We start from the raw sequence: 25,937 nt of genomic DNA on the forward strand, positions 1-25,937 counted from the left end.
GGATATTGGGAAAATACTCTCCACTGTGAGGGTGGTAAAGCCCTGGCACCTGGAAGTGTCCCAAGGCCAGGTTGGATGGGGCTTGGAGAAACCTCGGACAGTGGAAGGTGTCCCTGCCCATGGCAAGGGGTGGGACTGGATAAACTTTAATGTCCCTCCCAATCCAAGCAATTCTGTGATTCTGTGATAGGGATCCATCTTCCCCCAAGCTGAAATCGAGGTGAAGATTTCCACCACAGCCACTCACTTTGAGCAATTCCTGTGTCTTTGACAAAGCCTTCTCTGTCCTGTTTTCTATCCACCTTTCTACACCCATCGACACCCAAATCCACACATGTGGAGACCACCTCCTCTAACTGACACATCCTGGAGCCTCAATTCTCTTCAGGAGTAAGGACAGAAGCTCACCAGCCAAGTGATGCTCCCACTACCTCAGTGCTTTCATTATGCTCAAGCTATAACCTGCTGATAAAGGGAATTGCTTTCCAACCCTAAACACCCAAATATTCTTTCCAAACATCACTCTCTGTATTCTTTATCCTCCCAAATGGCACGGATTTTGTCACTCCAATTCTCCAGCCCTTATGCCAACTGGAGTGCCAATTTGTCACTCCAATTCTCCAGCCCTTATGCCCATGGATTTTAGAACTCCTAAAAAGCACATTTTGTTGTCATACCCTTCTCTCATAACTCCTTTTAAAAAAGGTGACCACCATGAACACATTCCTTATTTAGCATTTTTTTACCCTCTCTGTTTCTCTCTAAAGCTAAGACCGTGTTCCTGTGCTCTCCCTGAGCTTCCTTGGGAATCCTTATCACGTCTTACAAATTCTTTGTGGCCTTACAGGTGACAAGTCCTAACTGAGGATATTATAAACAAAGTTTCGTCATGTCCTCTTATTCAGCACTACATGAGTATCTACCCCCAGTTAACTTTTCTGTTTCTCTCATTAGGTAATCTTGAAAATCAAGATTAAAGTAACTAGTAACTAGGAAAATATTTTCTGAGCTAGAACTGACTTTGTAACAGAAGAAAGAGGGCGCAGAAACATACATGTGCAGAGACTTCTGGGCCTTGGCTGCTTCCTCCTTGGAACTGTATCGGACCACAGCATTCCCTTGGGTCAGGTTCAAGTGGAATGTGATGAGAGGGCCGTGCTGCAAACACAGTGTCCGCAGTGTGGAACCATCGATCTGGGAAGAGAGGCAAGGGCAGGAAAGGTTACCTGTGGTATTGTGATCTTACCTTAAATGCTTGTTAAACAAGTGTTTAAAAGCTAAAGAGTGAGTTCAAGTGAAAGGAAAAAAGAAGTACTTAATTACACACTTATTGCTCTCTGCATTGAGGGAGACATCCTGTCTTTTTAAGAATTCCCTACAGTCCAGGGCACAAATTTTCCCACTTTAGGTTATACAAATTGTCTTTATCATTAGAAGTCCATAGAAATCCAGAAATAAGTCAAAGGAAAAACACACTTCATAAATGTAATTAAGTTTTCCCCAAGATTAATTTGGATGTCTGCATCCAAGGCTTTGTGGCTTATGTTCTTCCTTTGGAATGACACTGTGAAGGACAAGTAGAGGATTTGACAGACATATGAGAAAAACCCAAAAAACCCATAGGAAAAGCAGATTTTACATCTCTCTATGTGCTTTACGTCATCATTCACCTCCAAACTTACACAGCAATGGTGCCCACTGAATGACTAATTACAGGCTAGAAAGTTCATACTTGATTTGACAGCACTTTGGAAACTTAACAAATTCCCTGTACAAGACAGATACTTGTCATAAATGCAGAATAATTATTCTTCTTTCAAATAAATCAAATAGCCAAGGCTGCTAAATGTTGTTCTCATCATCTCTTAAATGTTGTTCTCATCATCTCTTAAACCCAAGTGTCTTTTCCTGCCCAGCTCTGTACAATTCCAGTTACCTGGGGGGTGAGGTTCCTAAGAACCAGCCAGCTGCTTGTTCTCCCTGAGCTGTCAGTACTCCATGCAGAACCTGCAACACAAATTCCACAACAAAACATTTGATCACGGTCTCTGGAGAGCATCTCACAGGCAAATTTATCTGGAATCACAACACACTAACAAGCCTCAGTGCTGCTGAAAATAAATCCTACAGCAGTTGCCTCACACCTTGATTTACTGTCTCCCTTGGAATGAAAGGTTGCTGAATGAAAAGCTGCTCTTGTTACATTTCAAAGATCTGTGGCATTTTTCATACTCCCACAGTAACTATTAGGGAGCTAACAGATGCAGGTATGGCAACAAACTGGATCCTCAGGATGCATTAGAATTAATCTGGAAGACACATTTTAAAAGCAATTCTGATGTCCAAGCTCAGATTGCTGCTGCTAATAACGATTTTTATGGCACTGCAGCACTCTGCTCTCTTGCCAGTGACAGATTAATGTGTATGACTTATTCAAAACAGGTATTTCTGCACTGACAAAGTCCTGACTGAAGATACAAGGGCATAACCAACAGAACCTCTCTGCCAACCTCAGCCTGGTGCTTTACAGCTTAGCAGTTTACAGTAAGAAGCTGTACAAGCTTGATAGTTATGAGAGGGATTTGAGAATCACAGTGGATCCTGTGGGTGCCCCAGAGAGAATCCTGGCAACAGCTTTATCTGCCCTTCCAGGTGGGGTTTTGGTGAAGAAACATCCAAAAGAAATGGCAGGAAGATGGAAGAATATTTAATTCTCAATTTAGTGTAAGTAGATTATTAAAACAGTCAGCTTTATAAAAAAGGAGTAACACCTGCATATATATCTATTATTTATACAGATAGAGATATCTAAATATAGATATATATACAGCCAGATCCATGGTTTCTCATATTTGTATTAAAGCAAAACAATGGCATCTAAAAAAAAGGCTCTGTATGAAAAAATTCAGGTATTCCCTGAGGGCCCTGCAATGCCATCAGGTCCTAAATGCTTCACATCCATGTGTTCCATATTAAATTTCATGGGCTCCTCTTGAAGCCTTGTGGACAGTCTTACATCACACCACAAGACAGGACACATGTTTAAAAGACAGTTTTAGAAATTAAGGAACTGGGGAAAAAAAAAACCTAGTTGGGAGCTAAATACATTGGGCAGTTCCTATGTAAAATTACCAATATGACCAGCTGAAAGATGCTTCATTTACAATTTATCCAAACTGAAATAAAGAGACAGGACATGCATCCCCAGAACAGACCCACTCTAGCTGTGCTGAAGCTCTGGTTTCTGGAGCCTCACACGCAGAGTGAAAAGCAAACAGTGCCAAAGAAGAGGCAGAAGAGAGAGCTGTGAGTACCAGAGGAGTAAGAGCTGGTCCAGCCCAGGGGACTGGCACCCCACGTGGAGGATGGCTTGGTGTTGGTTAAGCCTGGAGGAGGTCTTGTCGGAGCTGTAGTGTTTCTGGGTACCTTCCAGAGTTCGTGGGACAGAGAGGCTTGGGTGTGAGAGATCGGGCCAGAGGACCACGTGGACTTGATGTCTGACAGTTTACCTGCAATAGAAAACCAATGCATTTGTGTATTCTTCATTCATGGGTATCATGGGCTACATTCTTCCAACTTCTCAGGAGGAAAAGAACAACTTCTTGTACCATCCAGTGCTATAAATCCTGTATTCTTTGAACCTACTTACACCTGTGTTCACAATTTCAAGTACTTTTGTGTTTAGTGAACTTCACACTGTCTGCTACATACACAGCTCCCTTTGGAAAATCTATTGTTTTGCTTTCTATAAAAGATGATACATGGAAAAAAGTTCAGAAAATGGACATAGCTGTTTGAAATCTGATTTCACCAGAATTATAATGAAACACTTCAAGATTGTCTCTCTCAAAGGTTTAACAGGACTTAAACACTTTTTCTTGCACAACTCATTTTATCTAACATTAAGAATTCAGTATGGTCCATATGTTCTTCTGATGCATTATTAAAATTCTTAAGATCAAAGGCCAACAAAAACTTTATTTCTGAATATTTGAAGTAACCTATACTCTTTTTTCCAAGTATCTTTGAGAAAAACTAAGTCTCCAGAAGATCAGACCATATCACAACCTGTCAGTCTTTATAACTTTCTGCTGTTGCTTGTTCTTTCCCTGATCAGTTTTCAAACTCTTACTGCTGTTCCTGCCAAATCAAAGTTTTATAAAATAACACAAACCCAAGAACAGCAAACACAAAAGCACCCAGAGGGGCAGACAGAATTGGTTTAAATAATGATTAACAAAACAAGTCTTTATTCACCTTTAGACTTACACATCCCTGCCTTTCCTCCTCATACCAACACGTGCTGTGCAATTAGAGCCCAATTTCCTTGTCACAGCACAGTTACCAACACTGGCAGCACATGTAGGGCTGGAATGGACTGAAAGGGACACAGTCCTGCACCTTCTGCCCCAGCAAATGATGCTGTGACTGCGCTGCCCTAATGCTTTAATGCTGATTGCAGAGAATAAGAAAAAACTTGGTCTGACAAAGCCCAAGATGCAAAGATCTTGTGAATTTTTATAAAACTAGAACTGGCAGATATAAGTTTACACTGGATCAGTACTTTAAGGCATCAGGCAGCCACTGAGTAATTTTATGAGTCCTAAAGCCAAATTTACCAGTTGCAAAATCACAGACTCAGTTACATACACACACACTCCCCAAATTGCCTCAAATTTATCTAAATCATTTAACTCAATTATTTCATATTGAATCATAACAATTTAAGTGAAAGGGCAACCACTCTCCCATCTTCTGACAAATTGTAGCAGCAAAAATAATTTGACAATGACAATGAGGACATCAATGAGTGTTAAATGGTGGGAGGAGAGGAGCAAGTCTGAGTTTGAGAGCTCAGAGCAGCCCAGCCTGTGATGGGGCACCCGATACAGGCACAGCACCACAGGTCAGATGTTGCTATGTCACTCTTTCTCATGGGGGTAACACAAACATTAGATGACACTGCAAAAACAAAAACAAAAAGGCAGCAAATAAAGCAGAAATGCATGGCAGATAAAGAAAAGCGAGCCACTCCTTTCTTTTCCTTTCACTGGAGGAAAACATCCCAAACAAGCCCTTTTTGTTTTGCATTCTGCAGCATGACCCAGAGGCTGCACCTTCAGAGAAGTGGAGGGTTTTCAGTGGATCAGCATTTTCTTTTCTAATCCATCTATACAGCCCAACACATTTTTATAATGGGAAAAACTGGATTATTGAGGTAGCTAGCTTGCAAGCAAAATTTCCGTGTTTTGCAAAAAGAAGATCCAGAATTTAGAGCTCATTAAAGAAAATGGGGTAATTAGTTAGCTCACCTATGAGCTCAGCCATATAGGGGTGCATCAAGCTTTGGCTTGACTATTAAAAGACACTGAAGAGCCCCAAACCCAACCCCTCCAGAGCCATGCAAAAAGTACCTCCTGGAGGCACTTCTAAAGCTTTTCCTAAGTTGAAGATGTTTCACTTTTAACAGTGAGTTCAGTAACACAAATTCAACATCAGCTCTTCCTGGAAGGGTCTGTTCCTGCTGAGGCCCTGGGCAGTGTTCCTCCCCCCCAAAGATCTCGATGCCGGCATTGAGTGGCACCAAGTGGAATAAATCCATTTCTCCTCAGCACAATTCCAGGCACACCATCCACCACTCCCCACCTCAGAGCTGACAGGAGAGCTGCCACCTAGCACAGGGCTACAAACACACTTCTGCCTGGGGGAGCGCTCCTGGAAGCACTGGGAGAGCACTCTCTAGGGCCTTTTCCTGGGAATGCAGAAGCTGTGGAAGCAGAAAGGCCGTACCTGCAATGCTAGGTGCAGATGCAATGCTGCTGAAAGAGCTACTGTAGCCGGAGGCACTAAGCGGCCAGGCACTCGATGAAGGCAGCGTGGCATTCTGAGATGATGTTGGGGATGACCCTGCAGAACCAGCAGAGAAGCAACTAAGAAAGATGGGCATAATGATGTTTGGTGTGACATAAGCAAATCTCTTATGTGCAAATACAAACCATGCAAGGCATTCTCTTTCATCAGCCCGGTCTCTGAAGTCTAGGAATGAAATGTTACTGGAAGCGTGATAAAGTGGGGCAGAAGTCTTTAGAAGGAAAGAGAAGAAAGCTGGCCCAGGAACAATTGTAGTGCAGAAGGTAAATTCTGCATTTTCTTTAAGATACTCAAAAAATGAGTGTTAAAGTGTTTAGTCTCAAAGGAACAGGCTTCATTTTTAAAGGTCCTCTGCCAGCTGACTTAGGCAATGGCAACTGTAGATGAGCAGAGATGTGTATGATAAACTAACCTCTTACCACGGGTGATCTGTCCTAAATTACTCAAGGTAAACACTTCCCCTACATCCTAATGCCCACAAATATCTTTAAATTTTTGCAGACTTTCAGTAAAAGCAAGGATATATTTAAGCAATCTCATCTCAAACTGATAACATAATTGAAACAGCACGAAACCACCTCAGTCAATCACTTACAATCTGAGCAGCTATCTAAGCCTATGTACGATTTCCTTACTGGCAGCAAATGAAAGAAACTGAACATAAAATAAAAAGTCTTCATTGCAAAGACCAGGAGAGCTGGAAGTATTCTCTCTAGCCACCAACAAAATCAAGTGTGTATCCTGGGTGACTTATCATTCCTGACACACAGAGATGGGCTGTGATACTGAAACATCTTTAACTGACTAATAAAAACAGGTGAGCTCTGTAGCAAAGAGCACTGTGTTGAGGTAGAAAGGAGGAATTAAAAGGACAATCTCATCCTTCACAGCTCAATAAAAAACACAGGCTTTGTTTTCAACTGGAACAGCAACCAACCAAACTTTACCTTAACCAGACTCCCTGTGCTCCAAGGGACACCAATACAGGCATCAGTTTCAAGCAACAGAACTCTGTATCAGGCCTTCTCTGGAAATAATCTATTCCCCAGGCAGGAACTATGGAATTTTAGCAGATTCAAAGGCCCACAGAACTGAAACTGGTCCTGATTCCTCACGGCTACAACTCTCAGCTCATAGGAGCTGACCCTCCAAAGCTTCATTAGCAAACAGGGCAAAGAAAAATCAACGAAAACCCTTAAGTTTTGCCTGTTTTTAGGTGCACAGGGCAAGGACAGCACACCCCACAGCCTGACCCTCTACCTGGGGAGCAGCTCAGTCAGCACAAGCTCTGTTCTTCAGGCTGCAGTTATACAAGCATAAAGAAACAGATTCTGCAACTACAGCTTGTATTAAAATTCTATTATTACCAAGCTAAAAAGCTAATGAGGAAAGGCAGCACATGCTAACCCCCCCCACCCCAGGCACTGCTTTTCAGAAGGTCTGAGCTCTTGAGGGCCTGTTTACTTCTGTAAAGGCCATCTCTGCTGACCCTCTTTAAGAAGAGGAGTTATTTCTTCGTTCCACAGGCAGATTATGCACCAACAGAGCTCATGTTCCTTCTCAGCAAGACCTGTAGTGGGTATCATCTGATTTACAGGTACAGCTCTGTAGGTTTAGGCTTCTGGCCTGAAGGGTATTTCTTGGGTGCACTGTATCTGAAGTGTCACTGAATTACATCTTTATGCTTTTCTTTTTATAACTTCAAACCTGCCTGCCCCCTTGAAGCACTTTGGAGTCATTAGAAGTTAATTCAACCTTACTCATTACTCAAATACTCCATGTTTCAGCTGAAAGAAAGGCTGCTTCCTGCTAAGAGGCAACTAAAAATCACTGCAGGCAATCAACACTCTGGATTCCCTGCCCTCATGTCTCACATCCCTTGCCTGAGGTAACAAGCCCAGAGCTGGACACCCACTTCAAGGACAGTCCTGATTTACAATCTGTGCTGGTACCACACATGTAACTGGTAGAACAAACCCCACATTTTTAATCCTGACAGGCTCTTCTGGACAGCCTGATGATGCTATTCCTGTGCCTACTGCAGTGCTCTGACAGAGTGCAGATAACCCGGCTATTTTGGCACTCAGATCACAACCAAGCCACCTTTCCCCTGATCAACTTCCAGCACATGTAGCTAACAAGTAGCACAGTCACAATGCTTTATCATTTTAGAGAATTCCCTTTTTATTCTGAACTAAGCACTGCCAGAACAAAAGGAATGGAAATAGCACTGGGAAATACTAGTTTACCACTCAATTCCCTTTTTTTCTTTTACGGCTTTGGAGATAAAACAGTTCTAATTTGTTTTGTTTATTGATCTTCTAACAAAGCTACAATTAATTAGTGTACCAGAAGCCTCCTGCCTCAGCAACAACTGTGGAACTTTTGTATTGTGTCTTCTGAGAATTTCACAAAGTGTATGCAGGAGGGTGGGCAGTGTGGAGAGCAAAATCTTGTTCAAAACCATGTGATACAGGTTAGAAAAACTTCCAGTGACCACAGAAGTTTAAATTACGTCTGACAGCCTTTTCCAACATAAAAATATTTACATTCCCATGGAAAACACGAAACTTCTTAATCCCTCCTTTAAAACAATTATTTCTGGATATTCAGTGACAGTTCAGAGCAGAAGCATTATTAGGTTAGGAGCACATGCAAAAATACGCTGTATCTGCACCAAATGAGGTCAACTTTTTGGGAAGGGAAAAGAAAGTATGCACAGATGTGGAAGCAATTTGTGTGTTTACCTCCACTCTTGAGCAGATAGCGATTCACATCCTGTATCGTGGTGTTTATGGTAGGCCCAGTTGGAACACTGCCAGGAGTAACATCGGGGTCATTTTCAGGATCAATATTCTGCAGTCCTTTCCATGGCACTCCTGGGTGAAACTCTGTGTCAAACACAATAAAAAGAGAAGTGTGTGAAGTCGTAATTCTCCAAAGCTCCTGTGCATCAGAAGGACTCAACAAACCCACCCAGCAACGCGTTTTAGGGACATCAGCTCAACACCAAGGCTTTGGGTTGTGTTACCTGGTGGCCAGTTTATGCTGGAGCCATTGGAAATCTTATCACTATCGGATTTGGCACGTGACCAGCTGTGAGGAACAGCTACAGGTGGGCTGGCAGGAGACTCACTGTTCTGGATCAGATCATAGCGGCCGTAGGAGTCATCGAGGGAGGACTTTCCTGGAGGACCAATACTCAAACCTCCAGGGATAGCACCTGCAAGGAGTGAAACGGGGATTTTGGGTATGGAATTGCATCAGGATACATTTTGTTATTATTTTCTTTCTTTTTTTTTTTTTCTTTTCTGTATTACAAAGATAAAAAGAAAACTAAAATGCAAACACAGTAAGCCAAGCTTAACAGCATCTGAAGCCTTAGCAGGGATTACAGCTGAGAGACACACTGCTGGTACAATCTAGACACTCAAGTTAAAGAGTTCTGCATTAAATTCCTGCCAACAAGAGACTGAGTAATTCAAACCATCACACTGATGGTAAATAGGAACTTGCTGAGACGGCATACCAAGGAATATCCCTCATCTCATCCTTCCCTAGGCATTCAGCGCTGACAGGATGGATGATTTGAAATGGCTGTTCTCATGTTCCTACAAACTATCAAACAACAATTTGGCATCAGCAGTGCAGCTACTTGCAGAATAAAAAACTGCTGTAAAGAAATAATTTATGCTGCTCATAATAAAATCCAGGATATAATAAAGTTAACAGAGCCCCATGTTCTAACAGAATACATTTGGTACAGGAAATAAAGGAATAACTGGCTCAGGATACTGGAGGCGTTAGGGATAAAGGTGTTCAAACAGATTAGCAATCACTTCTGGAAAAATAAGAAGTTTGTGCCCCTAACTCTAGGCTGGGTAACTATGTAATCCATCATTCCCTTGTGCAGGGAAAGGCTGATGATACTGGAAAAATTGTGGGAGAAAGCCAATGTAAAGTTTTTTTGGATTGAAGGTATTCAGGTCTGGAATAAGGAGAAGACTGTAGGACTTGTTTTGCCAACACTAAAGGCTTGTTTGACTTGAACTCCATGTTCTCAGCAACAAAATTCAACAAATGAAAAAACCATTCCTACATTGTATGCAGGGAGTGACAGCTGCAAGCCCCTCACTGCAGAAACCATCTATAAAATCTCACGGGCTCAAAGGCGCTCGGTACCAACCATTTGTGAGCGCTTACACAAGAAAGGAACATGAGAGAAATAATTCCAACTGCACTGTGGGTGGAATCACCAAAAGCCAGGCTGGCAGGGGGTCCCCAGGGGACATTACCGTGCTTGCTGGAGTTCTGGTCAAGCGAAGAAGCAGCACTAGACAGATTATCCATTGAGTTGGGGTGTGTCCACTGAGGAAGGCGAGACTGGGACTGAGAAGTGTCCTTCACTGACAAACCACCAGTAATGTCCATGTTATTTACATTCATGTTCGGGTTCAGTCCAGCTGGGGGGGAAAGAGATCCTTAGATATCCATAATATAACCGAGGGATTGAAAAGCTGTGTTTGAAAATCCAGCTGCAGGAATTACTGAACATTGATTTTCAGACAGCTGTATGCATGTGGAGCATTTACAATGCACATTTTCAAGAACTTTTGCTTTTATAGAACACCAATAGAAGTCCCATGAATTCAGAAAATGTTAAAACCTTGCTAAAAAGGGGAGAAAAAAACATGCAGGGATAATATTTTGAAGCTGTAAGTGTTTCTACTTGCAGTCTCTTGTCTTGGAAGAATGCACTGGAATTTTGTGTTTAAACCAGTTTGCAGCATTCCATGGCTAAGCCAAAATATTCCTAATGTCTCCCCAGCACCCCCCCATGATGTCTGCCACTTCATTTTGCTAATAATGTTTTAAAAATCCCCGAAAAAGCAACTAATTAAAGGTCAGACAAAGAGCTGCTGTTCATCAGAGCAGGTTCTGCACTAACTGGGCTTCTATTTTGTATACACAGAGCAAAATCACTCAGACTGTTATTTAGGGAATAATTTTGACATGCTTCTGTGACACGAATCTGGGTCTTTTCTGATATATAATCCTGAATGTTAGCAGATCACAGAAAGCTGAAATATCCTAAGAACCTCTTAGACTTAGGCCTTTAATTCACAAATTCTTTTGCCTTCTGATGCTCCCAGCCATAACAGCTCACCACAGCAGTCAGAATTACCTTCTTAACTGCTCCATGGCAGATAAAGCTTGGCAATACTATTGTACCCAGCATAAAGAGAATCACAAAGAGATTAAATTAATTCCTTTATGTCATAAAGGAAGTCTGTAGCATACATCAAACAATCACACAGCAAACAGGTCTGAAAGGTTGCTCTGTTCACTCTGTCTCCAGGCCCAACAATTTATTTTGACTTCAATCATATTTGACAGATCTATGTCTAACCTACCACAAAATGCTGGGGCAGATTTCAGGAACTTCCCAGATAATTTATACCAGTACTCTACTCTGCTTAAACCATGTGATCCTTACTGTCTAACTAGATCTCCTTCTATGCAACTCAAGTTTATTACCTCTTGCATTAGGAAATGAAAGAAAACTTCTTCCTAGCTCTCCTTTACATTTTTGAAGATTCTTGCACGTCTCTTAAATCTTCTCTTTAGACCAGTGAGCAGAGGATTTCATTTTTTCCTTAAGTTGTGTTTTCGATTTGTTTAATCACCTCCACTAGAATATTCCTGCATTTCTTCACACTGATCCACATATTTCTTGAAATACACTGACTAAAACTGATGCCTCACCAGTGCTGATTACAGCAGAAAGATGACTTTGCACAACTTTCCCAGATGATGCTCCTGTTTATCAATATGACATTTGTGTATTTTACAACATAATGCTGTTAATTTATATTTAGTTCATAAATAGCAACATATGTAAGCAGTTAATTAGGCAAATTTTCTGCTCTGATATTTTGTAGGCAGAACACAAGTGAGCAGATACAGCCCACCTGAACAGCTACCACATAGGTACGGTGTTGTTTTGGCATTTCAGTGCTATTTAATAAACATATATAATACTTATATCTGTATTTGTTACACTGTGGAGCAAACTACTGAGATGTGAATTAAGGAGATGGACCCCTGTGTGGAGCTGCTGCAGGAGGGCACTCACCAAGAGGGTAAGGAGCAAAGGTGTTCGGTGAAGACTGTTGCTCTTTGGTCTGCAGGTCAGGTAGGCCGGGAGCCTGGGGATGGGGTGAAAAGCTATCCATGGCTGATTTGCCTGCAGAGGGGTGCAAAGATAGATGTGGAGGGGGAGGCTGCTGCTTCATAAGCAGGGCCTGGGCCAGCTGGCGCTGGTGCTGCTGGATCTGCTGCTGCATGTTATTGATTGTACGTGCAACCTGCCGAGAGAGAGCCAACAAACAACTGTCAGTTGTCATCCACCAAAACACAACGCATTTCTATGCTTTTCTCTACAGTGAAATAACACACTGGACCTCCTTACAAATAAAAACTCCACTAAGGGGTGAAGAGCTTTCCTCCAGCAAGGCCTGGAGTAGCTTTATCACTCAGCACCTTCCCTGTCCAGCGCTCAAGCCATGCACTGCATTCCTGATTAAAGGATGCTTTAGCTGCTTTGGTAAATGTCACTCAGCCTCTCTAAGCTACTGAAACCAAACTCTAAAGCAGAGATTGAGCTGGCAGGGACACCTACTTGCTGCTCCTGTTGTCTCATGGGTCCGGAAACGTTACGCTGAGCCTGTAACATCTGCTGCTGGATTTGTAAACGTTGGTACGCCTGCGGGGACAGGGACAGGTCAGACACAGCACACACAGCAAGCTCAGCTCCCTTCAGCTGCTCTGCTGCACCACAACGCAGAAAAGGCAAACTCTGCAATGTTCTGAAAACACTCCATGAAGCAACAGTAATAATCCTGTCACAAATGTATTTTATAATACGTTTATTTAAGTCCCATGTTCATTTTTCGTGGTTTTAAAAAAAAAAAAAATTTAGTAAGTCCACATGGCAAAAAGTGGTCATTAAAGATAGGAACCTACCTTTTTTCTGAAAAAACTGTAACACAAGGCAAAAATTAAACAGGATAAATACCAATCATTATTTTTGATTTGGTCATTTTAAGTTCTGACAGCACTTTGGAGTTAAATCACTTGTGCTGCTTTAGTCCTGAAAAAAATCCACAATTTTCAAGTGGTTGGTTTGGCAGCAAATTTTTTTACAAGGTAAGTTTTTCTGAAACACATGAATTCAAAATCCAAAGGAATTCTATACAGGTATTTTTCAGGTAGATGGGTACTGTTCAATTATTATGAGAATAATGCTGTGCTCCTCAAAACTAGGGAAAATAATCAGAAATGAGTTTGAGTAGCACACTGAGACCAGCACCTGAACTAGTCTGTCATCTGTAATTTTATGTTTAACCCTGGTCAATACTGAGTTCACATTACCTCTTTATAAAATATTCTTTAAATTCAATTAAGTATTTTCATATGCATAAAAAATAGAGATGTAAAATTTGCAAACACACCAAAAGCACACAGAAGTAAGTCGCTCTTATCACATGATGTGTTTAATATACGCTCCATTAATTAAAGGAAATTTACCCTACACTTGCTTTTTTTAGTGAGGCAAGTGGAGAAGTTCTGTAGGTAACTCAGGTGACCAGCACTGCCAAGATTTCTCTCGTTATGTTGTGACACACGTGTCCAGTTTAAACAGTTCTTCCTACTGCCATGTAACACACAGACCAGTGCTGTTTGAGTACACTGTTATTATACCAGTAGGAACACAACTGACTTTTAGTTCCGCTGATCAGCTGTAAAGGATAATTATTCTGCAAATTACTATTTATAAAGCCCAAGGCAAAAAATACAAATTTCTGTCTTTAAAAAGAAACTTCACCGAAGAAATCAGCAGCTGATTGTTTTGAGGATCAGTCATGTCATTTAAAAACTTAGTTAGTCATTCTCCTATTTTATCTTCATGCCTTCAATTCTGATTTAGAGCTTATCTGCCACATCTTTTAACTTACCAGCTGCAGCTGATAGAGCTGGTTCAACATCGTCATATGCTGAGGATTATTAATTGGCGAGGTTAACTGTGCAGGGCTGAGACCAATGTTTTTTGCTGCAAACTGCAAAAGCTGTGCTTGAACCTAAAGAAGAGAAGAGTATTAAACATTGTACATTTACTTTTAACAGTGGCAACTGTGTGAGCCATTAATCAGAGTGACATCAGCTGGAAAATGTTACTATGACCAGAAGTAATACTGTGAACTATCCAAAAATTAACAAGAGGCTCTAACAGAACCTTAATAACCGTGCTCGAGTGCTCATTTATAAAAAAAGAGATGAGAACAAACTCCTCAGAAACACCACTGTGCAAAAAGGAGCATGGGAACGTGCTCTCAGAGGTAATTACAGGACACACATGTGAGAACATCTCAGCCATGCCACATCTCCCTGCCTAGGAAAGAAATAAATAACACGGACACAGCCAGGCAGCAGTGGCTGCAAAGCCTCAGGAGCATGACAGAGCACCTGGGAAGAGTTCCAGGGATAGGGAAAACATATGAGTGAGGTGTTGTCTGACCTGAGGGGATAGAAACTGAGGCACTTGAGCACGAAGACTAGGCTGGGATGAATTAAGAGGTTGCACTGGCGGTTGCTGCGGCTGTTGCATGGTCCTGGCTTGTGCTGCTCCGCTATTGCCAAACATACCCAGATTGCCACTCGGTATCTGCAGCAGGACAACAGTGACACAGGCACTTAATGACATCACTCAGCACATCACCTGGATGTTACTTGTTTGTGCAGGCTTTATTCTTAGTGATTACGACAGGCACGAATCAAGAGACCAGCACATAAGAGACTGTACTGAAAAACAGGTTTAGAATGAGGCAGGGCAAAGATTGCCATGTACTCAACATCCCAAACCTCCAGAACTTTGTACAGATGCCTGAACAAAAGGCAGCAGAAGTTGAAGATGGCTTTTATAAGGATGCAGAACCCTGGAGGGTCACAAGATGAACAACAAAAAGTACTTGCCAAAAATGCTTGTATTTGTATAGCAAGGGACAGGAGAATTGAGGCATTAAACTCACAGCAACCCCATCCTCCAGCTGGCTAAGCAGTTTTTTTACTTAGTCATTTTACAAAGCTACTGATAATGGACATGTTATTAGTGGAGACTGCTTGGAAAGATGTGCTTAATGGGCTGGAAGTGCTGGACAAGTATTGCCTTAAGAAAACTAACTTTGAAACAATATACATAATAAAGAGCCACAAGAGAATGATGAAGTTTTTCTGTGTTATTTTGTATCTTTGCTGGAACTTCAGTTTGGTGGCAAAAATAACCTGGTCACAATCAACAGTACTTTATGGCTTCTCACTCTCATGGTGGTTATCAGTTTCCCCCTGCTTCATCTCCTTTCCTTTTCTTTCCCTCTTAGCCTGTTCTACTCAGGGGCCAAAACACTCCCCTTAACTCGATGCTCTACCTGAGCCAGATGCTGGAAGCCCAGTTTCTTCTTGCCACCTTTTAAAACTATGAGCTGCCTTGACACTTGGAGCAGGAATAAAAAATCATTTCTCCCCCATCTCATCACAGAATAATTATATCAGGCAGGAAAGATGACTTAGAGCAATCTCACTGCCTTACAGTCTGTGACAATTAGCAACGCCTCAAAAAAAGAGATTTCCCACCAATGAAGGCAGAGCCACACCAGTGTTCAGGGCTATAAATCCATAACACTACAGTCTCTTCTTGATGGATATGGGTCATCAGCAGGCTAATTACAACTAAGCAGTTGTTTTCTGTCTGTAAGGTGAAATGTTTACACAGCAGGTAGCTCCTCCTCAGATAATTCACGTGAACAAAGCTGTTGCACTTCCAGTTTAAACCCGTTTTCCCTGGGCAAGTGGCTGACGGGCACTAGTGGCTACTCCAATTCCCCTTGGGATCTCCCCCAACAGCCTTACCTGTCTAGAAGAATTCAAGTTTTGCATGCCCAGCCCTGAGGCAATCCCGCCCAGGGTCTGATTAGGGAGTGCACTGTTTGAAAGGGGGAGCTTCAGGCTTGGTGAAGGCAAAAATGGTGAAGTAGTGGGCTCTTCCACTAGGCCGCCATCCTGATTGGAGAAAGAAAGGGTGAGCTGTGTGCGGTGCCAGGAGCCCACAGCGCACAAAGCAGTGTCCCATGGAGACAGAAAAGGGCGTGGATGAATAAAAAGAGATATATAAAAAAAGGTATGAACAACAGGGAATGAAAAGCATGGAGTGAAGGGAGAAGAAAGAGAGAAACAGGATTAAGGTACTGTTTTTTGTAACTTTGTTGCACTTCATCCCCAAATGCACAATCACCCTCGCCCACCTTTCCAGAGGAAAGGAGAGATTTTAGCAGCTGATTGCAGAGCTATCATGTGCCCATTGCCTCCTCCCCACTTAAGTTTTCTCCATTCTTCTCCACCACGCTGAGAGGCGGAAAGGGGAGAGGCCCAGCACTTTTCAGGGAAGCCCTCTGTCTGTCTGGAAAACTCCAGCAGCAGAGCACACACATAAAACAGCGCTTTAGCAAACCCAAAACTTGGGAAAGGCCACATCAGCTTATTTGACACCAGTCTGGATTTGGTTCCACATCATAGCTCTGCTCTTAAAAAAGCATTTTTGCATTAACCCTCTTCCCTAGCTGAGACACACGAGCCTCTTTTAATACTCACATAGCGCTGAGTTATTAATACCCACTCTGAAACATTACACTGTGAGTGAGGCACCCAATGAACACAAACCAGCAAAGCCAGTAATGACAGCATTGGCTGGGCAGCCTTCCTGAACATCCCCAGGAGGAGGCAGATTTTAGCAAGGCAGGAGGAGCCCCCTCTGCTAACTGTGCTGTGAGGAACCACGGCTGAGCGTGGATCCGATGCACAGGAGGCAGCCCCCACAGGGGGCAGACAGCAAGGCAGAAAATAAAATAAATTTAGAGAAGCCCCAAACAAACAGGTAGATCTCTGCTCGTGTTTCAGAAGGGCACCGAGTTCTATCTCAAACTGTGCTTTGATGTCTGGGAAGCCTGCGGCAAGCATGATCAAATAACACTGTGTACAAAGTAGGGCTCCAAAAAAACAGGCAGAGAGAAAAAGCTTTAATTTGCAATGTGCTGGGCTGGTGTTTTTCAGGCAGTATGTTCATTGCAAGGAATGGCTTTTTAAAAGAGGTGAGGAGCTAGCTTATTTCAACCAATAAATTCAATGCCCCAGAAGATTGTGAGACACTGGTGAACCTCCTTTGTTCAAAAAGCAGCCCAGTCTGCTTACCACATACCCAAACAGATGACCTAATGCAGCAAGCATGCTCAGTGAACGATATGTTTTAAGTTAATCCTGAAAAATGCATTTTCTACAGCTCTCCTTTGATGCAAAGGAAAAGTTTCTTTACTATCAGGCAAAGTGACACTTGACATGCTATCTGGCTATCCTGAGGGGGACACTGACATTTTCTAATGATATCCCCAAGGCCTTTCAGCTCGAGATATTTTACATTCTACTGGACATCAGTCACACTCCACAAACAACTGCAGCTTGCATGACAGTAACAGGTTCAAGGATTTCTCTTTAGATCACAGACATATGTTTACAATTCTACCCTTCCCCCTTCAAAGAGAAAATAATTTCAAGCTTGGTGCTCGCTCTCCCCTTCAGATGCCATTGTTTCCTATGTGAACAGACCTACTGACCATGAAAGACCCTCCCTGCCTCCCAAATTTATTCAAGTCTTGTCTTCCTGACATTATTTTTTCTCAATTTAGAAACAGGCAGTGCCAAGGATGGTGGAGAAGCCACACTGGAGACTCAGGCATTTCATTTCCAGACTCCTTCACAAGTGTGTTCCTTGGCTGAACTGCAGCAAATGGCTTTTGTGTAAGTTGTTTATAACACTCGGTTCATATTCATTTGGTTCTATTTTATTTAATTTGAACTTGTTGCATTGCACTGCACAAATCTGTGCTCTATAACTGAACTAAAATCAATTCATTTAACATGAAGTATTTTAGCTGGTCAAATTAAAGCACCCTTTAGCCATTTTAAAGCCAGACTAGAGGACGCTTTTACTGCTCACAGTGGTTTCTGACCTGTTATTTCTCAGGATCCTTTATGTAATGATTATTTCCTGAAGAACAATCTTTTCTACCTCATCTTTCCTCTTCGGTGATTTTCTTACAGACTTTTGTTATACTTCTTCCTCAGGCTACTCAATTAAAAACTGAATCATCACATTAATGCTCAATCCAGCACTGCTTTTCAATTTTTTGAAGGGACTTGGCACACCCATAAAATCCTACTGGTAGCAGTGTTTCCTACTACAGTTATCTAACACAAAGCACCACAGTGGTGTTTTTTAGGACTTTGAGAAATCTCTCACTATAGTCTCAAGTACCAAATGTGACAGAATGCAAGTAGAATTACTCAAAGATTTTTAGCCCTGTGAGATATGGACAATTTAGCAGAGGATGCCTGGACACTCTGGCAGTCACCCGCCAACAACTGCCACTTCATGAATCAAAATGTCTCAACAGACAGATGAGAGGCTGATGAATCTGTCAGAGGTCTTTATACAAATTCAGTTACAGAAGTAGCTGGCAGAAAATACACACTGACTTCTTAAAAAAAAGATTGAAAAAAAAAAATTCCTTCCTAAAAGCGGAAGTTAAAGTAATAAAATCTCATCTAGAAATAAGTTCTCTTCAAATCAAACAGGAATTAGGCAAAAGAAACCTGGAGGAAATGCAATACTCAAAGAAGTGCTCATCATACAAGGGATGATGAAAATGATTTCAGTCACTGGATCACAGGTAACATAGATGGAGGAAAGAAGAATTTAGAAGTTAACCTTAAAATCCTAGTGATCATTATCAAATTGTGACGGGTGCAGAAGAGTTTCTCCACGATAATACAATATCCTGCTTGTTGTTCCAAAGACAAAAACCAATCGCAGTCACCAGAGATTACCAGGCTCAGAACATGAAGGATGAGGATGAGAAAACCCAACAAACACTATGTTCAAATCAGAAACAAAGAAAAGGTCTAGTCAGAAGATTTTTGGAAGAACAGGATTGCAGCTAAGAGGCATCAAGGCTTGTAGACCTGGATTTTGCAGTAGTAGAGAAGAGGAGCTGATCACTGACTGGGAGGGTAGGGAAAAGGAGACTTCATTTGCAAGGTGAGAATTTCAGAGTCCCAAGCCAAACTCTATGCTCGGAAAAAGATCCCTTCTCTAGGCTTATTTCTGGTATTTTAAGGATGCTTCCAGGAAAATCTCACCTGTTTTTCTTACAAATCTGATGGCTCCAGAAGACACCAGGTAACATCTTCAGGCAAATCTGACACCTAAGCACAGCATGTCTGCCACCAAGTGTAAGATAATGTGGTTGAGATCACGTATCAGGGCTGGATCTTTATTCCCTCAAGGCCACTGGATTTTCTCCCTTCGCCTTTCATGGTGCTAGACGTCAAGATAACACCCTGAGAAATAATAAATTAACAAAGCACCGAGTGCTGAAGATTGACTCGGTGTGACATGGAATAAAGAGCACCTGCAGCAAGCAGAGAAAGCAAACACTCAAAGGTGATGTTGAATCACAGACCACTCCTGATCCAGAGAGAACAGGGAGTTCAGTGGGTCCAGAAGCAAATGTCAGGGTTGGAAATTTTCCCTCCTCAAATGTATAAAGTTAAAAAAAATAGTAAGTGCTGGCTTTAGATGTTTAGAGAAAAATGATGGGAGTCTCAATGCAGGTGAGCTGAGAGAGTGGTAACAACGAGCACACCAACCCAAAGTACAACTTCATGAAGAAGAACCTTGCAGAACTTATTGAAGACTCAGCAAAGCCAACAAAAGGATAACAACTTGATAAGGCAGTAAGTAAAACAAGGGATATTAGCTGGAGTGCTCTGTCCATCTGTGTGGAGAGCTTGTTCCTCACCAAGGATGATCTAAGCAGAAACACAGCAGCTCCAGACTCACGCTCTGGAACAGCACCTCAAAGGGCAAAAAGGTTTTGGAGGACTTGCTCTACTAGCATGAGCTGTAAATCTGGAAAGAACTTCTTTGGGGGGGAAAAAAATTCTGTTCTTAGAGTAGAAACTATATTTATTTAATTCACTTAGCAAGTTGCTCAACACTGTGATAGCTAACAAATACAGTGTGGGATTATTTCCTTTGTTAGAGCAAAGTCACTGTGACAGACTATGCCTAGACTGATAGATTTTACTTGCTGTATGAATATTAATGATTTTAGTACTCCCTTCTCAATAGTTGTGTTTAACATATGTTTCCAGAATTATGCATCATGCTGCACATAATGCACCTCTCTCTCTGGCAAGGATTTTACTGCTGAAGATACTGTTATCCAAGAAAAGGAAAGGCTAACTGGCATGCATGCATCTTTTGTGGCCTTCAATTAACATACTCATTAAAGTCTGCCATGGCTAAGAATGAACTTTAGCTGAGTGGATATTATTACTGCCTCACACCCTGTACACAGCTCATGTGAAAAATGAATTGGTTTCAGCACAGTTTGTAAAAAGCACTGATTTCTGTGTTTAGAATCCTCCACCACCCATCTATATGAACCTTTAAACAACCTGTGAAATACAGAATGACATCTGAGATTCTTCTTTCCTTATCAATAATTTTCAGGGGGATTCTTAGGTGATTTGCTGAGTTTCTGCAGGACTTTCTGTCAGGCTGTAAATCTCATTTTCTACTGAAGACCTGGCTGCACTTTTCCATATATTCTTTTCTTTAGTCACTTTGAATCCTGGACACCGCAAACTCCTGGAGCCTTTTCCTCAGTCATTAAATAGTGCTGGAAAATCTGTCATATATGATGACAGAAAGAGCAGCTCATTGGAGAAGCTATTTATGACTGTGTATGTCTGCTCTGAGACTTAACAAAAATACCTGAGTTCCTCATTCCTCTTTAGGTACTGAACTTGCACTGAAATCTCTAAGAAGCTCAAAACTAGAAGAAGAGAAATTAAGAGCCTAATTTTTGAAGATTTTGGCTTTGGTCCTGCCTGATTGTGAATTTGGGCAAGGGTCACTGACTGGACTCTCTCACAGAGTGACAAGACTTCTGTGCTTCATTTTTTTGCTCTTTTTTTTCCCATTTCTAGTTCCACTGTGTTACTGACTCCTTAGCAAGTTTTGAAGTGTAAAACTGGGGATGACCATTCTTTATTTCTATGTGAAAATCAAATCATTCATCTTTTCCACAAGAACTGAATTCCCCACAAGATTGAAAAAAACCAAGAAGTAAAGCCATATCTACCACATTTCTTTCTGTGCTTTCTAATCAGACAGTGGAAATCATCATTATTTCTACACTGTGCACATTCTGGCTCGTGCAGATTTCTGAACTTACCTTGTCAAGGAAGGTGGGGCGGTCCATGGAAGACTCTTTGGAGATTGGTGGTGGGCGGCAGCCAAGGGGTTTGGTGACCATTCCATTATAGTCGGTCACTCCCATTCCACGCTTGTCCATTTCCACCTTCTTTTCCAGCAGAGCACCTGCACAGAAAGGGGAAATATATTGGAAAAGGTGAGGCAGTGAGAGTCAAGCTGCCAACAGCAGTTCAGAGAAATACCTCTTGCTTACAAAAGCAAAGTAAGAAAATAAATATTATCCAATTGGTCTGGACATAATCAAATGCTCTGAATCATGTTTCATCAAATTCCTGTGTTGCTTTAAAGACAAAAAAATTACTTACACAGATACTTACTCATGGCCTGATCGAGATTCATACTGTTGCTCTTCAAGGCCTCTTCTGCTGGCTCTCTCTGTGAAAAACAGGAATTATGTTAAGAGGAAAAGTAATCACGTTCACATGATTTCAAAGTAACCTGAGAAAACAGACACATCTCTTAAATACTGGGTTTAATATTTACTCAGCAGCCTAAATAACGTCTTTGTGGGGTTTTTTCTGCTTTCAGCAATTTCCATAATTCAGGTATTTCAGTTTGTCAAGGAAGGACCAGCTCTACAAGGTGAAACACACTGTTGTGTTTAAACGTCCTCCTGTTCTCCATGAACTACTCAAATATCACAATGATACGACCTTCTCTAAGAAACAACCCAACTGTACTCTCATTTCACCTGTTTAATAAAAAAAAGAGGGAACGGGAGGGAATTATTACTGCAGTTCAAAGCAACACCTGTTGTTATAAAACTATGAACTTCAAAACATTATAAATGTCCTCATGGAAAGTATATCCCCAGCTTATCTCAGAGCATTCTAGAGACTTAGAGCAGATTTCTGAAACTCCAGTATGTGTTTAAATGCAGGTCAGAGCTACTTCTTGGCCCGGAAACTGAAGATCTTGGTGTAGCTACAGTCTGAAACAGCCACAGTCAGAACTACAAGCTAAAAGCTAAGGCACAGTGTGCTGGCTGAGCACTACTCACAGGGAAGCCCATGTCTGTGAGCTGTTTTATCAGACGGTTCATGATCCAGGCCTCATCCTGCTTGCTAGATGTCTTCATGCCCTTAGTAAATAAATGGGAGATTCCATTAATGGGCTGGTTTCCATGTTCATTGTGGTGAGATGTACACAAAAGAAATGGTAAGTGGTTTTTATTAATAACACATGCTACTGAAAGACGTATTAGTACATTAATTCAGAAAGTATTGAAGAACCCTCCGAGCAACGCGACTACGATTCTCTTCCCCCAAAAGTGTAAAATTTTATCTCAGCTGAATAGGTGTTCAGTGTACTATTTAGTATTTGATTTGCTGGCCACTGAATTAAAGCCACCTTTGAATTTACATATTTCATTTTAATCCTTGGCAGAAAAATATAATGAAATAAAGCTGAAATAGTACAACACTTCCTGAAAAACATTCCCAAAAACAAGTTTGCAACCTTGAAGTTAAGAATGTTACTCAGTGTATTTTCTTAAAAACAAACAAGAGCGTCTAGATAAACACCTTTAAAAGATCTCTGTGCAGCTTTTCTATCACAAAATCCTTAAGAAGTCTCTTCCTTTCAGTTCTCCAGAAAGTACCAAGGGACAAGCGCGGATTTGTTTTGGGCTGCGGACAGTACAAGAAACAACCATACTTGATCAAATCACCGGCCTAACTGTTGGCTAATGGAATAACAAACAAAGTGGCTAAATGCATTCCCAATTCCTTTAAGTTACAGCCTGGCCTTGTCCTGAAATAAAGACTGTGCAATGGAAAATTTCCTCACACAATTGTCTATGTTGTTGGTTGAGTGCAGCATTAACACAAGTTCGCTTTGTTCTCACACACACACACACCGTCCTCACAAATAGAAAACAGCTCTTTTTGTTAAACAGCTCCATCACAAACTACTGTTTGCTTTTCCACCACCATGGCAAGTGTCTGAAAGCCCCCTTAACACCTTTTCCTCCTTCTGTTAATACATTATCATTTCTTTAGAATACATGGAAGCTTACAAAACTTAAAGAAAACAAAGGCAACAACAACAAAACTCCCGAAGCATCTGACATGCCTAAATTCAAAGATCTCCCATTTTCCCCTGCAAACAAGGTAGGCTGTACTTGAACCACTGTAGTGGCAAGCTGTGCTTGTGTTCAGGTGTCAGAGGTCTAATTTCAGGTGTAATGCACCAGCAAATTTGTGACAACTTATTCTACAAATGTTATACTAATTCCACTCTTGCCAGAGAGTGTCTTTATTTTTGTCTTACCTTTTGAAGTCCTTTCTTCGGGGCATTCCCCCAGGAATTACAGGAGGAGCTGCTCTCTTGTGAAGCAGTGTTATTCCACATATCTCCTTCTTCATCTTCCCACTGACTAGTACTGAGATTCACTTCATCCCCACCACTGCCCCAGCCTTCTTGCATAGATTTTGAAGCTGGAGGGAAAGAGGGAGAAGAAAAATGTTATTCTGTTTCTAGAAAATTTTACAGAAATATCTTTTCGTGTCATATCCAGTGTGCTATTTTCAAGAGAAAAAGAGGTGCATCAAATAGCTTAATTGGCATTAAAATTATAAGAATGCCTTCTTTGAAGCTAGCAAAAAAAAGGAAAGTTCTCTAAATACTTTGAGAAGAAAAAATCCAGGAACTGCAAGTCCTGCTTTTCCCAGAACCAGTAAGATCTGTGGTCATGGCCATTCCACTCAACAAGGAAGCAAAGTATGAGCACACACTTGTTAAGTGTTATTTTGCTTTCAGTGAATCTCACCATTTTACCTGACACATTCTTCCAAGAACAAACCCAAATTTCGAAGTCATTAACTTTCAGAAAGTCATTCCCACCTCAAAGAACGGAATCTGAAAGGAGCTCGTGGGCTGCAGGGAACATTTTACATTCAGTGACAAGGTCGTGTCACCTTAGTCTGTTTTATTCTGTTTACTCTGTTTAAAGCTGGGATTACTCATCTTAAGAGCTCTCATTCCTCCTTTTATGTTTTTTGGGACTTCTAACTACATCTCACTACGGTATTTTGCAGGAGTGAAACTCTAGGCAACCTCCACAGCCAAAACAGGAGTCTAAAGCAATTACTGTGGCCCTCTGGACATTCAGAGATGGAGGATATTGATCAAATACCATGAGTTAGGAATCACGAAGCAGGAAGTGGTTCAGGATGTTCCTGAACCTGGCAACTGTTTTAATGGCTGACGAAAACACCCACTCACTCAGTTTAACCCAACATGAGGTTGTTTTGATTAGTTGTTCTCAGGTGTTGCTTTTCCTACCAAAATCAATTCTATCTTGACTGTTCTCCACTGCTTCTCATCCCAATACAGGTTTCTTTTAGACACCAAGGGTTTAAGTCCTAGTCACGTTCTTCTGCAGTTTCAGTTTCCTGCACCTCTATTATGCTGCTTTCCAAACACACAAAACTGCTCTCCTTTAAATGTACAGATTGATGCACTATGTTCGTATTTTTTAATTCACTGAGTATTTGGAATAACGTTGTCTTGTGACAGCTAACGCGGTTTTGAGAATGAAATCATGAAGGCAGCCTGTGACTGAAATGCACAGAAAAGCAGAAGTGGCAGAAGCAAACCCCCTGCCCTGCCAGGACAGTGATACCCCCGTGTGTACCTGGTTTGCACAGTGCTGGGGCAGCAGCTGGAGCGTTTGTTCTTCCATAGGTCCCTGCCGGCTCAGCAGGATTCTCTCCCCACCCGGTCCCACTGCTGGGGGGCTTCCCCCACGCCGAAGTGCCATTATCAACTGCAGCAGAAGGGGAGGAGGGCTCTCCCCAGGAAGCTTCGCTCTTGGTGTGGACAGCAGGCATCTCTCCCCAGCCTGCTGGAGCAAGGCAAGCAGAACAGTGATGAGAGGAAAGGTTTCTTCAGCCAGTAATTCCAAAGAACTTTTAATTTTATTCAAGTGTTTCTCTGGAAAGAGCATGAACCAGTAAGTACACACAGTGATTCTAGTTAAGTGTGTTAAAAAAAAAAAATCCCTTAAATTTGGTCTCAAGAGTTTTTTCTTAATTCAATACTAATGCCAAGTTGTCACACAGAAAGAGGGTTTTTCTCCACAGCCAGAAGCAACCAGGCTGCCAAGTGAGCACCACACCTGGTCCCGAGGAGGAGCTGCTCACAAGTGCCCAGGGCTGGCATTCCGGAGACCAGGACCCCAGTGTGAGTTGGGCCTTGCTTCATGGAAAGATTTTAACCTATTTTAATTCATTTTCACTATTTACAAACTATAAAATCCCTTTTCTCATGCCCTGGCAGTAAGATGCTGTTTGACTGTTCCCACTTTCTATGAAGATTATTTTTGCTGAATGTATTCCTTAAAGCTCATGGTTACCTACCTATCCCTCATCACTGACCCTCTACATTATAATAAATATTATTTTAAGGGGAATTAATCAAGACTGCAATTAGGATCCATAATCAAACCATGGGGAACAGCAGGTAGAAGCCATTGTTTTCCTACAGAGTATTGCATTAACTCACTGAAAGACGTAAGCTACTCCAAAGAAACAGCCTTAGTCTGCCTCGGCTTGAATGTAATGCGCTTAAATCCATCTGACACGATTTTAGCCCTGCAGCTGAACGTGGCAGG

At 41.7% G+C, this 25,937-nt stretch overlaps 1 protein-coding gene across 18 annotated transcripts in view; it reads right to left on the reverse strand.

Moving 5' to 3' along the window:
• The window catches only part of TNRC6C (trinucleotide repeat containing adaptor 6C), a 97,710-nt gene that overhangs the window by 2,203 nt on the left and 69,570 nt on the right, over positions 1-25,937 (reverse strand). For 2 of the 18 annotated variants that reach the window (XM_032129372.1, XM_032129389.1), the window contains 18 exons: positions 24,960-25,169; positions 23,594-23,760; positions 22,846-22,950; positions 22,323-22,403; positions 21,628-21,697; positions 21,282-21,427; positions 15,838-16,011; positions 14,450-14,596; positions 13,890-14,012; positions 12,554-12,637; positions 12,008-12,239; positions 10,167-10,334; positions 8,903-9,094; positions 8,619-8,762; positions 5,791-5,907; positions 3,315-3,509; positions 1,937-2,007; positions 1,055-1,194 (listed from right to left, as the gene is read on the reverse strand). In XM_032129372.1, the coding sequence (XP_031985263.1) occupies positions 1,055-1,194; positions 1,937-2,007; positions 3,315-3,509; positions 5,791-5,907; positions 8,619-8,762; positions 8,903-9,094; positions 10,167-10,334; positions 12,008-12,239; positions 12,554-12,637; positions 13,890-14,012; positions 14,450-14,596; positions 15,838-16,011; positions 21,282-21,427; positions 21,628-21,697; positions 22,323-22,403; positions 22,846-22,950; positions 23,594-23,760; positions 24,960-25,169 (2,566 nt within the window). The remainder of the gene's footprint in view (positions 1-1,054; positions 1,195-1,936; positions 2,008-3,314; positions 3,510-5,790; positions 5,908-8,618; positions 8,763-8,902; positions 9,095-10,166; positions 10,335-12,007; positions 12,240-12,553; positions 12,638-13,889; positions 14,013-14,449; positions 14,597-15,837; positions 16,012-21,281; positions 21,428-21,627; positions 21,698-22,322; positions 22,404-22,845; positions 22,951-23,593; positions 23,761-24,959; positions 25,170-25,937) is intronic. The other 16 variants (XM_032129390.1, XM_032129379.1, XM_032129373.1 and 13 more) reach the window with 15 other exon arrangements.

The sequence above is a fragment of the Corvus moneduloides genome, chromosome 19, assembly GCF_009650955.1.
Source record: "Corvus moneduloides isolate bCorMon1 chromosome 19, bCorMon1.pri, whole genome shotgun sequence".
Classification (NCBI taxonomy): domain Eukaryota; kingdom Metazoa; phylum Chordata; class Aves; order Passeriformes; family Corvidae; genus Corvus; species Corvus moneduloides.